The sequence below is a fragment of the Anguilla anguilla genome, chromosome 7 (genome assembly GCF_013347855.1).
Source record: "Anguilla anguilla isolate fAngAng1 chromosome 7, fAngAng1.pri, whole genome shotgun sequence".
Classification (NCBI taxonomy): Eukaryota; Metazoa; Chordata; class Actinopteri; order Anguilliformes; family Anguillidae; genus Anguilla; species Anguilla anguilla.
This window is the reverse complement of record NC_049207.1, coordinates 9,197,509-9,209,880: the sequence shown is the minus strand read 5'-3', so window position 1 is coordinate 9,209,880 and position 12,372 is coordinate 9,197,509. Positions and strand designations below refer to the sequence as shown.

Sequence of the window (12,372 nt, the reverse complement as noted above, 5' to 3'; positions counted from 1 at the left end):
ATGACTCCCCCCATCCTCCCCTTATACATCAAGTATTGATTTTATATGACTATTGCGAAATATGCAAATGACTGTACAATCTCATTCATTGACCTAAAATTGAAAACAACGTATGTTTTGGTGTTTGCAGGGCTTTATGCTGGTATTAAGTGCTCATTAAAAAAGAAAAATAACATTTGGAAAGAAACACACCTTTTATTATCAAGCACAGTAACATTTTATGTTTGGGGTCAATCTGACCCCAGGAAAAAATATTAAAAATGTCAAACATTTCAAATGTTCAGGTTCAGAAAACACTTCAAAACATCAATAAGTAACATATAACAGTTATTCAATAATGAAGAAACACCAATAAAAAGTAAATTCACCAGAATTGAGTTTTGATAAAAAATGAACATAACAGCTCAACTAGGTACCCGTGTGTATCAATTCTTCAAACGAGATAGGTGGAAGTTTGTCACGCTCCTGTCGTCCCTGCCTTATTCCCTGTCATCAAAGCGTATGTGGGAGAAAACATGAAATGTCTCCAGAGACATTGTAGCTTGTTGCTTCATCTTTTGACTTCCTGCCAAAGCAACCCAATATAGCATTGCTAGTGGGTCACATCCAGCTCTTTCCAATTGTCACCATACACACACCTCCCCTCTAAGTTTGTCATCTCAAGAATATACTTTTGCATTGATGGTGTTATGAAGAGTTCAAATGCAGACTTTGTCTTGTACATGACTGCTAGCATATCTGGTGGGGCCTGGAACCATTTTGATGACATTAGCAGCACTAAGTCTACCCTGTCTTTCAACTGGGGATCCAGACCATGGTAGTTCTCCATTTTTGGAAGTAAACATGTCAGTTATTGGTGGTTGAGAAATGACAGGAGGGTTTGTTAGTGGTTGAGAGGCGACAGGAAGGTTTCTTGGTGGTTGAGAGATGACAGGGGGGTTTCTTGGGGGTTGAGAGATGACAGGAGGGTAAAATGGTAGTATTTCTCAGAATAATGACAGATTCAAAGACTAAACGAACTCACCCAATATTGTCTTCAAATGGATCCATGCCAAAGAAAAGTAATGATTCATCCTCTCAAAAAGCTTTTGCTAACAAAATTTTAGTAGCCTAGCATGCACTCTGGCTGGCACTGTCTTCCATTGCTTCCCCGACATTCAGACCCTCCCCTCACTGATTAAAAACTAGATCCTACGGTGTCGGATTACTTGCGTCGCCATGGATGTCTTCTAGCCGCTTGCCATAAAGAAGTTTACTAGATGTCGTAACACTTTAGATTTGGAGCGACAGCTCTTCCGCACCCCAACTAATTAAAAATTCCAAATGGCGGGCTTACGGTGTGGGAGTTATGACCTTTAAAACATGACCCTTTGTTATAGCGCCACCATCTGGCCGACATAGGTGATTTGTAGTGCCTGAGTAGTGGGGGGCCATAGGAACCCACCTACCAAATGTGGTTGCTCTACAACTTATGGTTGCTGAGCCTAAGACATTTTAGCGGAGAGAGCTTCCACGCCCCAACTAAAAAGTCAAAATGGCGGGCAAACAATATGGCGGACATAGGTGATCCCAATGGCAATGGCACGTTCAGATGCATAGGTCCATGAAGTTTTGTGTTGATCTAACTTATGGTGTGGGAGTTATGGCCTTTTACGCATGACCCTTTGTTATAGCGCCACCATCTGGCCGACATAGGTGATTTTTAGTGCCTGAGTAGTGGGGGCCATAGGAACCCACCTGCCAAATTTGGTTGCTCTAGGACTTATGGTTGCTGAGCCTCAGACACTTTTAGCAGAAAAAAAAAAAAAAAAAAAAAAAAAAAAAAAAAAAATCCTAATACAATAGGGTTCCACCAGCTTCGCTGCTTGGACCCCTAAAAATGAATATTCAACTCTTTAAAAAAAAGCCCTTGAAAAATATTAAGTGAAACATTTATCAAAAATAGAAAATGAAACAGTGCGATGTACTCCAAAAACAACAATTTACAGTTTATTTTTTTCCTGTAGTATAAAAAAATATATTTTGATAGAACAAAAACAATATATTGGCTCTCAAATTTACTAACAAATTGTTCTGAACCAATTAAAGATTCTATAAAGGTGCTAGTTATAATGTGCAGTGTGCTTTACAATTTGCAGCCAGTCTATTGCTAAAGCACATTAATTATTTTTCTTTTTCTGGCTGTATTAAACCTTCACCCACTGTTTATCCATCCATGAAAATGCACGTTTAATTCCACACATGGTTTCTTCTTTCTTTAATATTTGATAAGTGTCCCAAGTAATGGCCAACCCTGTATGACACAAGAAGGTATTCATTACAGAACATTAATATTCTGGATCACTATCTCCACAGACTTTCCGGTGGAAATGCCGAAAAGCAACTTCAGTAAGTAAAACTTTATAAACTAGTAAAGAACCCTAGCTCTTTTCAAATTAACCACTATCTATGGTCACCGTCAATTGCAAAGTTAAGTTGTGCAGGGGGAGGACATGATAGTCTTGTAATCACTGAAGAGCAATCAAGCAAATTTAACTTTTTAATAAAACAGTAATGAATGACAATGTGTGTTTATTTACTACTGCGTTATTCAATTAAAATATTTGCAAAATGTATGAGTATAGGCTACATGTAAACCTGGATTGTATGCATACCCTTCCGAAAACGAAGACGTGTATAATTTAGGCCTAGTATAATTTAGAAAACTATGGGCATTGTTTAAAAGTGGCTCGTAAGCTAAGCGGACCGGGACGGGTTTTTCTTGGAAAATAACCATATATCAAACCATCAAAACGCAATTGCTGCAATGTCCATTTGATTTCCTGACAACAGTGACTGGTTCTTCTCGGTCCAACAGAACTTCTGCGCTGCCCATGAAACACCATCGTGAGTTCCATGATAAGCCGAAAGAAAACGCGATATTGACAGGCCTAAAAATCACTATTTGCCGTGTTAAAATATCCCTTTCATTCTGTAACCATACCGATTTCATTTTAATCAAAATGGTAGGCTTCTGTGCTGGACAACAGATTTTCGAAAAGAAAATGGAACCCAATGGCCAGCTCTCCGGTGGGGGGTAATATCGCGCGTTGCGCTCTCACTGTTTGTTTATTTTCAGACGAGTGACGCAAAAGTATCCACTCCCACGAAGGGCTCGTCATTGCTCTGTAAGCCCAGTATTGGTTAGGTTTTGTTGCTGTTGCTGATGATGTCGCCTTCGCAAGTAGGCGGGTGCCGTATAAAAACCCACCTCCCCGTCTTCTAAGTCCACTCTGTTGACGGAAAGTCTTAGGGGAGGGTGTACCCAGTGGGACCTTGCCCGTATATTTATCAACAAAAAAAACAGGCGCCCCACATCGTACCATCCTGGCACACTCACTCTCTAAAACTTTCCTACCTCGATAAATAAATGCCCAGAATAAGTCTTCAAGAAATAAAACAACCGAAAAACAAGGATCACCACAATACCTGGGACAAAAACGCCTTGGCGAGAAAATACCCAGATAAAACACTCGGATCCCTCTCCTCTTACCTTCTCAATGCATCCCCTTTGTGCACGGGGCACTATGAAACCAGAGATCGCTGCGGCCGTCGGATTTCTGTCCAGATTTCTACGGATTAAAGGACATGTGAATGAACGACAACTTCAAACATTCAGTCTGTCTCTCCAGGATATTCTGGCAGGTACGCATAATAGTTTATTTCTAACTTTAATCGAAATGTACTGTATTTAATTAAGTATAATTGATTCGATATTTAAATGATGTGCAGCAAAATCACATTTATAAAATTAACAGGACTATAGATCATTATCACACACGAAGCTAACCCAGATCTCATCGTGCCACGTAGCTAAACATGGAAATACATTTGGAGGCGAATCTGTATACCCGTTTAGACAATTTTGTTCCCACGGACAATTGTAATCATTTTGATTAGATTTCAACATTCAGGCTACACTGTCTAATTAACTAAGACAGTGTGCTGGTTTCATTTGGAAATACAGCCTAATGTAGATCGCGAGGTTATTTTTGTTGCGCTGCAGTACCACGATAGCTAACAAGGAAGTAGCGCGTGGCTGATTATTTTGCTTGTGAGCTAGCTTGCTGCTAGCTATGTAGCCAGGACAAGAACGATCGAATCACATTCAAGAAAATCGGCGTAACGAATTACGTAATGCAATGTTACGAAAAGTAGGTTAAAATGTTTCAGTTTTCTTTGCACTATTTTTTAGTATCACACAACTTGCAAACAGAACACGACTTTGTTGAGCGCACCCTGATAGCCTACAATACAGCCTTGTTGTTTTCGTTCCCTCTGCCCTCTGTTGTAGCTGTGTCGGGTTAATGCAATGCAGACTCAAGCACCCAAACAGCAAGTCTATTTTGCCGTTTATATTTCCGCACTCTATGTGTCTAATAAACAATTTACACAACCCCGACGAATGATCTGTTTTAAGTAGGTGGGACAATATTTAATGGCACACTAGTGTACTAGTGGAATAAGTATCATTAATTTATAGTTGGACTGGTTATGAATTAAATTCCAAAGGAGTAGCCTCACGGGCCTACTTGGTAAAACTATCCAAGATCGCCGACCCAATGCATTTTAGCCATTTGTAAATTTTAGAAAAAAATGAAAATAAATTATTCTTTTGAAGTGAGATCAATTACAGTACATCACAAATATGTTGTGGGTCAAGTAAATCAATGCACATGGATTAAAAAACTACTCTGAGGTGTATACCTGTATTATAACTGGCGATAAGTGACTTGGAAGGGCAGAATTTCACAATTTTCAGATGCTCATAAAAGGTTTCAATGTACTGAAAGTCGTTCTTACATTTGAATTGATATTTTAAAGATTCAATGGCATTCTTTATTTTCCTTAAAATGGACACAACCTCTGATAATTGATGGCAAAATTATAAACTTTATTTTTGAGGTATTCAAGAGGAATGTAGTATACTTATACTCAAAATAGTATACTAGTATATGTAGTTTTCTGAAATTGTCAGCATTTGTGTTGCAGGGGCTTGTCTATGAAGTTAGCTTACAAGCACATTTGTAAATGTCACAGCTGTGATTAAATTCAGGGGGAAAGTGTGCAAGGAGGTGGATGGATGGTTGTGTAATTTTTCATAAAGTAGTTAAGGAATCATGTGAAGGCTTACCCCCTCCCCCTATCCCCCACACACAAACACAAACACACACAGATGGAACAGGGAGAGAGAAAAAAAAACAAGTGAATTGAATACCCGAGGCCCATGATTGTGCCGTCAGTGAACTTCCTGTTTATTTCTACTTCAGTATAAGTGGGGACAGTGTTGTGGTCCAGTAGTAAATCGCTTGATCGGTTTTAGAATACAGTCTAGTCAACTCGGCTGCAATGGAATGTTTTCGTTCATTTTTTTTTTTTGCCCTTTTTGTTCATTTACCTGAGCAAAAAAAAAAAGAAGGAACGATCATAATTAAACATAAAGACAACAAATTTCTTCTGTTTCATTTTCTTTTGAATGGTTGTCTTGTTGCTTAGGAGAATACTACATTTTCAATCCCAGCCTCTTGTTTGGCTCTTGTTGGTGGATTACCCTTACGTTAGCAATTTTCAGAGGGAGTAAAGGGGAAAAGGACAAGTTTTAAATATAGTTAGCCTCTATTATGAATGTTTTTGCTCTTCAGAAATGAAGGCAAGAGATGTTCAAAATTCCAGGTGTCAGCGTCTCCCGTTTGGGGCTGTAAGGCCGGCCTATTGTGTGCCTCTGTGTCCTAGTGCCAGGCCCTCCATTAGAGTGGAACAGTATGTTCTGATAAGATACAGGGCCCATTATCTCATGTAGATGTGCAGGTGTCCTCTAGGCTCCGTCCTACTTTGGGGGGTTTCAATGGAGGCTCATTAAGTTAAAGTGCAGATGAATCACGTTAAACCACCCCCCCCCCCCCCCCCCCCCCACCCCCCCACCCCCATTTCCCTCTGGGCAAAGTATGGGAAACACGGTTTCCTAATTGAACTCGAAAACTCGTAAATATCTCACGCAATGGTCGAAATGGTACGCTGGGAAAAGTTACAGGGTTTAGCCAATATTTGTTCTGAAAAATTTTAGCTCCATCTGTGTACTGTAGTTTATCTCTTGTGGTTCTGTGTTGTCCCACAACTGAAAAATGTGGTCTGTATTTATTGGAACAATGGGAACAGAAAATAAACTGCAAACTGGAAAAAGATAATCGACACCAAGTTTATTTTTTATTTTTCACGAAGGAAAGACAGTTTGCTGTGTAAAAACAAACTGGACCCCTATTGCGCTTTCAGTCTTTCAGTATGGGAATAAAGATTGAGGTGGTATTTTTTGTATCCCTTGCTTCTAAGTAAAGTAAACACGGGCAATTGCGTGCGTGTATGCGTACGTGGGTGTGCGCAGATGCTCATATGTGGTTAAAAGACTGTGGGCAATGTTTTTGCCTTAAAAAACAGGAGTCCCTCACCCTGAACTTCAGACCCATTCGTCGTGTTGTTCATTTCAGTCAGTCAGGAACTGTGAAATCAGGCCAAATGGGTTGTGCAATCAAGCTGCCCCTCTCTCGCTCACGTAGGCCGTCAGACGCCTTTATGGCTTATCGACAGAGTGTGGCAGACAATTTTCATCACATGACACAGGCATGCTGCCCATCCTGCCTCTGGTCTTATTTTTATATTCACTTGCGCGCACACACACACGCCCACTAACAGGTCATTCTCAAATACTGTTGGTCCTTTGCGCATAATAGTAGCCTATTTAGCTATGATTTGGTTAAAATAAATATTTCACTCCTCAGTATCTTGCTTGTAAACATGTTGCCCCATGAACATTTGGGTGTGTAGCTGGGTTCCATAATTACGTCATTACCAGGAAATTTTACCATTACCATTTTTATTGCGTCTGTATATCTCATAAACGCAATGTAAACTGTGGGTTTTTAATCCATTCGTTGTGTTCCTCCCCTTAACCTCCTTCCTCCTGTCTCCGAATCTCTTCACAGAACAGTACAAGCACCACTGGTTCCCGGACCGGCCCTGCAAGGGCTCGGGCTACCGCTGCATCCGCATCAACCACAAGATGGACCCGCTGGTGGGCCAGGCCGGACAGCGCATCGGCCTGACCATCCAGCAGCTGTACTGCCTCCTGCCCAGCGAGCTCACGCTGTGGGTGGACCCCTTCGAGGTGTCCTACCGCATCGGGGAGGACGGCTCCATCTGCGTCCTGTACGAGTCCCAGCCGGCCGCCCAGGGGGGCTCGGGGGTGTCTGCCGCCGCCTCGGCCGGGGTGCTGCCCCCCCTGGTGGACAGTCGCATCAGCTGCAAGGAGGAACTGCTCCTCGGGAGGACCAGCCCCTCCAAAGCCTACAGCATGATGACCGTCTCCGGCTAAGGGGCTGACGATGCAAACCAGAGAGTGATACCGACGGGGGGAAGAAAAGAAAAGAAAAAAGAAAAAAAAAAAAGAAAAGAAAACAGAGGGCTATGGCCTGCTGTCGTCCAGGGGATGGAAACCTCTTAGGGTTCTTTGTGCTTTCGTTACCATTGTTTTGTTTTGTGTTGTGATTTGGATTTACTGAGAGCCCTGTTTCTTTGGGTTAGAGGACAGCGGGGCAGCGGTGAAGATCAGCAAAATGGCTGCCCCCGGTGAGAGATTGGTGAATCCTCAAAGCTGTCAATGTGGACTTTGCACTTTCAAATATCATTGTGTTTCACCCGAGCCCTACCACCCCACATCCCCTCATCCCCAATTCTCCCCCAACCACCTGCCCACCTTTTACACCCTACACAACCACCTCAAGTTTTACGGAACTACTTTCAGGATATTTACCTAAATATTTCAGCATATTGAAGGTGTGTTTATTTTGTTTCTTTTTTTTTTTTTGAAGGGTTTTGGCTTAATGGGGTTGAAAATCCTGGAAGTACTTCCATTTTTTGGGTTTCTGAAGTCCAGACACTGCCAGCAGCTGTCCCAGCCATTCCCAAATGTCTGAAAAGAACCTCTTTTATACATACAAGGTTTTGGACCACAGGACATTTGCTCAGTGGCTGGTACACTTTGGGCACCCCCCCCCCCCCCCCCCTTTCCTCCAGTTCATTGACCCAATGGTGAGTTCCAGTAAGCTGTTGTCATTGGTTACCTGTATGACGGTGGTTGCCACGGATACCATCTTCCTATAACTCATTTGGCAGAAGCTCCAATGGCAGCTCTGCCTGGTTGGGGGTGGAGGCTTGTGGGCGGGGCTGTCATGTCTGACCTCCTTTCATTCACTCGGTAAATGAATGTTTTTTAAAAAAGATCCAGAGTGGATTTGATTTGTTCCTCCTTCATCACTCTGAATCCACCGTGTAGCTAAACGTTCCTCGTCTGAACGACTCAGAGAAATTTGTGTTTCCTGTTATAAATTGACATTGAATGCACTTTGACATTTAGATAGTGTGGGATGTATATTTTGGATAAAATGGCCGCATTCCATTCACTAGAATGTCGTATTTTATGATGAACATTTACCCTGTGCTTCTGTTCGCCGTGGTACCAGCTTGGCAGGTCTTGTGGACGTGTCTAGTTTTTAACCGTGTGGTATGAGTGGGGAGGAATTGGGTGTTTTAGTGTTGATATTGTGTTTGAAGTTCAGTCACGTCTGTTGATATTGAAGTTGGCTTTCAGGTTAGAGTTTTAGCCGTTCTTGCATATGTTCCCTTCTGGTCGAAGCCAGAGACTTTGCTCGGGTTTCGCAGTCATAGCAGCACAGTGCGATGTTAATTTACTTCCCCACTCATTTATGATGTTAAGTGTCAATTACTGATTGAAAGGCTTTGGAACAACTCAGCTTGAGCAGTGGGGGCCTGTTTGCACTAAAGTCCGTGAGCGTGAGGTTTGAAAGTTGTAAAGGAGGCGTATTTGCAGCTTCAGGACTGAAGGAACTCCCTTTCCCCCCTCAATGGTTTAAACCATCTCCAAACAGAAGGGGGGGTGGGGGGGGGGGGGCTCTATAAGGGCACATCTTCTGAGGGAGTTGGGTACTTTTTGTCTTTGCCTATTTTCTCTAGGCCCAGCAAGGAAATGACTGGAATCCCTTTGTCGTATTTAATAAAAACAAGAGCGAGGCACAGTTCATGGACCACAACTGCTTTAGAGGAACCCCTTATTAGTGCCTTTTCACCCCCTTGCATTGAGACAAAGGTACTGCTGTTACATTGGGGGAGCCCCGGTCCCTCCGTCGGCGGGAGAACGAGGGACGCTATAGTCTTGAGCTGCGTAGGCGCAGCCAACAACGGCAATAGGTGAGGTGCCGGAAGGCGAGCCAAGTCCAAAGAGGTGCAGCGGGCCCGTGGAGCGTGCGGTGCCACATATCACCCTCCCCTGCCCAGGTGTGGGGAACCGGAGACCAGTCAAAGGGCAGCTAAATCCACTCCGGCCCCTTTCACGCGTACACCTGGCGGCGGCGAGCGACGCCAGCACGCGCACTGAGCACGCTCCGTGGGGCCCGGCGGCCCTCCTCTCTCCTCACTGGAGACAGACAGACAGACATACAGACAGACAGACAGACAGGCGTTAAGGCAGAGGGAGAGATAGAGAAGGTAGACTGCACTGGAGGGCTAGCGTCTCGGGCGAAGTCGTCTGCGTTTGTTTACAAATACTGAGCCAAAATTCTCGCTGAATGGAAGCTGTAGAGGCAGACGGTTTTCAGCATTTATAGGGGCTCGAGATGTTATAGTTCTGCGTGGAAACTCGCCTGTCTTGTCGGCCTGTGGAGATTTGACCATTGCTCCAAATCTAACCCCCCCCCCCCCCCCCCCCACTCCTCCCTCTGCCAGAGTGCTTTCGTCCATCTGTGAAAACCTGCGGTTCCACCTTAAGCAAATGTATGGAGTCATAAGGGGCTTAAAGCTGTGTTTGATGGGTAAAATAACAAAAAGGAATTGATTTTAATGCATTCTCTCCCCTGCTTTAATGTGTCATTAATATGGTAGGGAGACTTTTGGATGGAGCTCTTACCCCCGATATATTTTTGTTTACTTTTTAAAAGTCTGTAAAGTTCAGCCATCATCTTTTTGGTCCCTGGGTTTTAAAATTATGTAAATGTCCACAGATTCATCAAAATTAATCTCAGTGTTTAAACTTACCAATGAAAGGAAGCGCAGATTTACTTCACCCCCATTTTTTAAATTAAACTTTTATCCCTCTGTCTTAGTGTGCACTCTCAGGGCTGAATACTCATACTCTAGTGTGCACTTACAGGGTTGAGTGCTCCTCCTCTAGTGTGCACTTACAGGGCTGAGTACTCATACTCTAGTGTGCACTTACAGGGCTGAGTACTCATACTCTAGTGTGCACTTACAGGGCTGAGTACTCATACTCTAGTGTGCACTAACAGGGCTGAGTACTCATACTCTAGTGTGCACTAACAGGGCTGTCAGATGAGTATGATAAAAGCTTGATGACAGGGACGTAGTGGCACATAAAATGCACTAATATGTAAAGGTGTAGTTGTTTGAAATTAAGACAGGAGTCTGTCCAAGAATGTACCGTCAAACTCAGGCCTTGGAATTTTGGACCTTCAATAAACCCTTAAGAAAAAGTATTAATTAATTATATGAAAATGGAAGGAATATATATTTTTAAAATGCCATTGATGATGACTATATATCCATTTATACCACTGTAAAATGTGTAATGTGTGCATATTGTAAAATACGCAAGTCAAGTTGTACAACATATGCGTAACATGGCATAAACAATGGAGACATGCACAACATACATTTCCTTGATATTCCTTTTCATATTTTGACATTACTTTTTCATAAGGGAAGCCATGGTGATGGGTGTGTTGGTAAGGACCAAAGCAAGTTATTCTGCTAAAAATATCAGTTTCCATTCTCTGTGCTCATGGACTAATGCCCTTTGTTTTTTTGGTTTTTTTTTCTTTCTTTTTTTGTTTTTGATTAGAAAATAGATAAAAGGAAAAAAAAAAAAGTGAGCTACCCAGGAAGAAAAGCTGTCTATTCTGTGATCTCACGTTAGTACACCCCTGTGATGTCACATTAGTACACCTCTGTGATCTCGCATCAGTACACCCCTGTGATGTCACGTCAGTACACCTCTTTTGTGTTTGCTCTCTTCTCCTTGGGTGTGCTATGATGAACTGCTGTAAATTTGTACAGTTCATGTAAATTGATTGTGAGGAAGTTGTACAGATTTCTATATTTTGGAAGAGAAGTTTTTTTTTTTCCTCTGTAATAAAAGATTTCCTATCTTGGCAAAGTATCCATGCTGACCAGGCTCTTTCTTTGAGTTCCTGATTCTGGGATCGTTTCCCCCTGGCATCTGGTCAGAGCTCGCATGTGTGGTGACGCTGCTAGAAGGATTTTTTTTTATAAATATAGAATGTACCCTCTCCTTGGGGGAGTAAGCTCCCTGCATTACTCTCCTTTGGACATCTCACGCTCAGCGCTGAGCCGTGGAGATTTAACGCTCTTCTCTGTGGAGATTTCCTGGCCTCCGTCTTTTACAACACACAGGGGTCGGAACGGGCCGCGTGCAAACACTGCACGCCTGCTGGGTGGCCCCTCCCTCGCAGCCATGGCCCAGTCGTGGAGAGGTAGGGGGTTGTGATGGTTAGCATGGCTAGCTCTCACAATGGTACTAAAACCCTGGCCTGTTGGAGCAGGAGTGCTGCGGTTCTTGCGAGGGCCAGCTGGAAGATCTTTTGCCTCCACTGCTCTTGGGTTTGACATTTTGTGTAAATGCCATGCAAGCCGCTGTATGACTCATTGACCCCTAGTTTCAACAATAGATGACTGACGGAAGCCACATACGCCCCCAATGCATTCCCTAGACGCTGTTGTGCCATAAACTGCCACTCAGTTCAGTCTCTTGCCATCAAACAGCCATTCACTGAGGTATTGAAACACACCATGACCAGCAGTGAGGCCCTGTTCACTTTGTATAAAATGAAAGCCTCTATGCACAAGTGACAGAGAGCTTTTCAGTAAGAACTGTTCTTCAAACTGATACAGTATAACTTGGTACCCTTCATAATAATTATGAAGGTTTATTATGAAGGTTCTTTCAAACCTTCATAATAAACACACTGCAGCAAGCTAAGAATCAGAAAATCTAAAAAAAAAAATCCTGATGATGTCAGAGCAGGTGTGCTTTTATGCTAAAGAAACTCAGAGACTGAAGTACAATGGACCAATCTGCCAGATGCACTCTGAGATACATTGACAACCTGTGTATGATATACAGTATTATCACGTGTGATTTAGAAGAATTTGGTCTCTTTCCTGAATGTGCAAATAGTTTCCTACAAAACGGTCTATTTTACAGGCCGTGCAAATGGTTTCCTGCTTAGA

General features: G+C 42.8%; 1 protein-coding gene across 1 annotated transcript; it reads left to right on the top strand.

Annotated features, from left to right (window-relative positions):
- The first annotated feature begins 3,277 nt into the window (after positions 1 to 3,277).
- Positions 3,278 to 11,281, top strand: btg1 (B-cell translocation gene 1, anti-proliferative). The gene is made up of 2 exons (XM_035424911.1): positions 3,278 to 3,684; positions 7,017 to 11,281. The coding sequence occupies exons 1-2, from the start codon at positions 3,540 to 3,542 to the stop codon at positions 7,403 to 7,405; spliced, it is 534 nt and encodes a 177-aa protein (XP_035280802.1). The 5' UTR covers positions 3,278 to 3,539; the 3' UTR covers positions 7,406 to 11,281.
- The last annotated feature ends 1,091 nt before the right edge of the window (positions 11,282 to 12,372 follow it).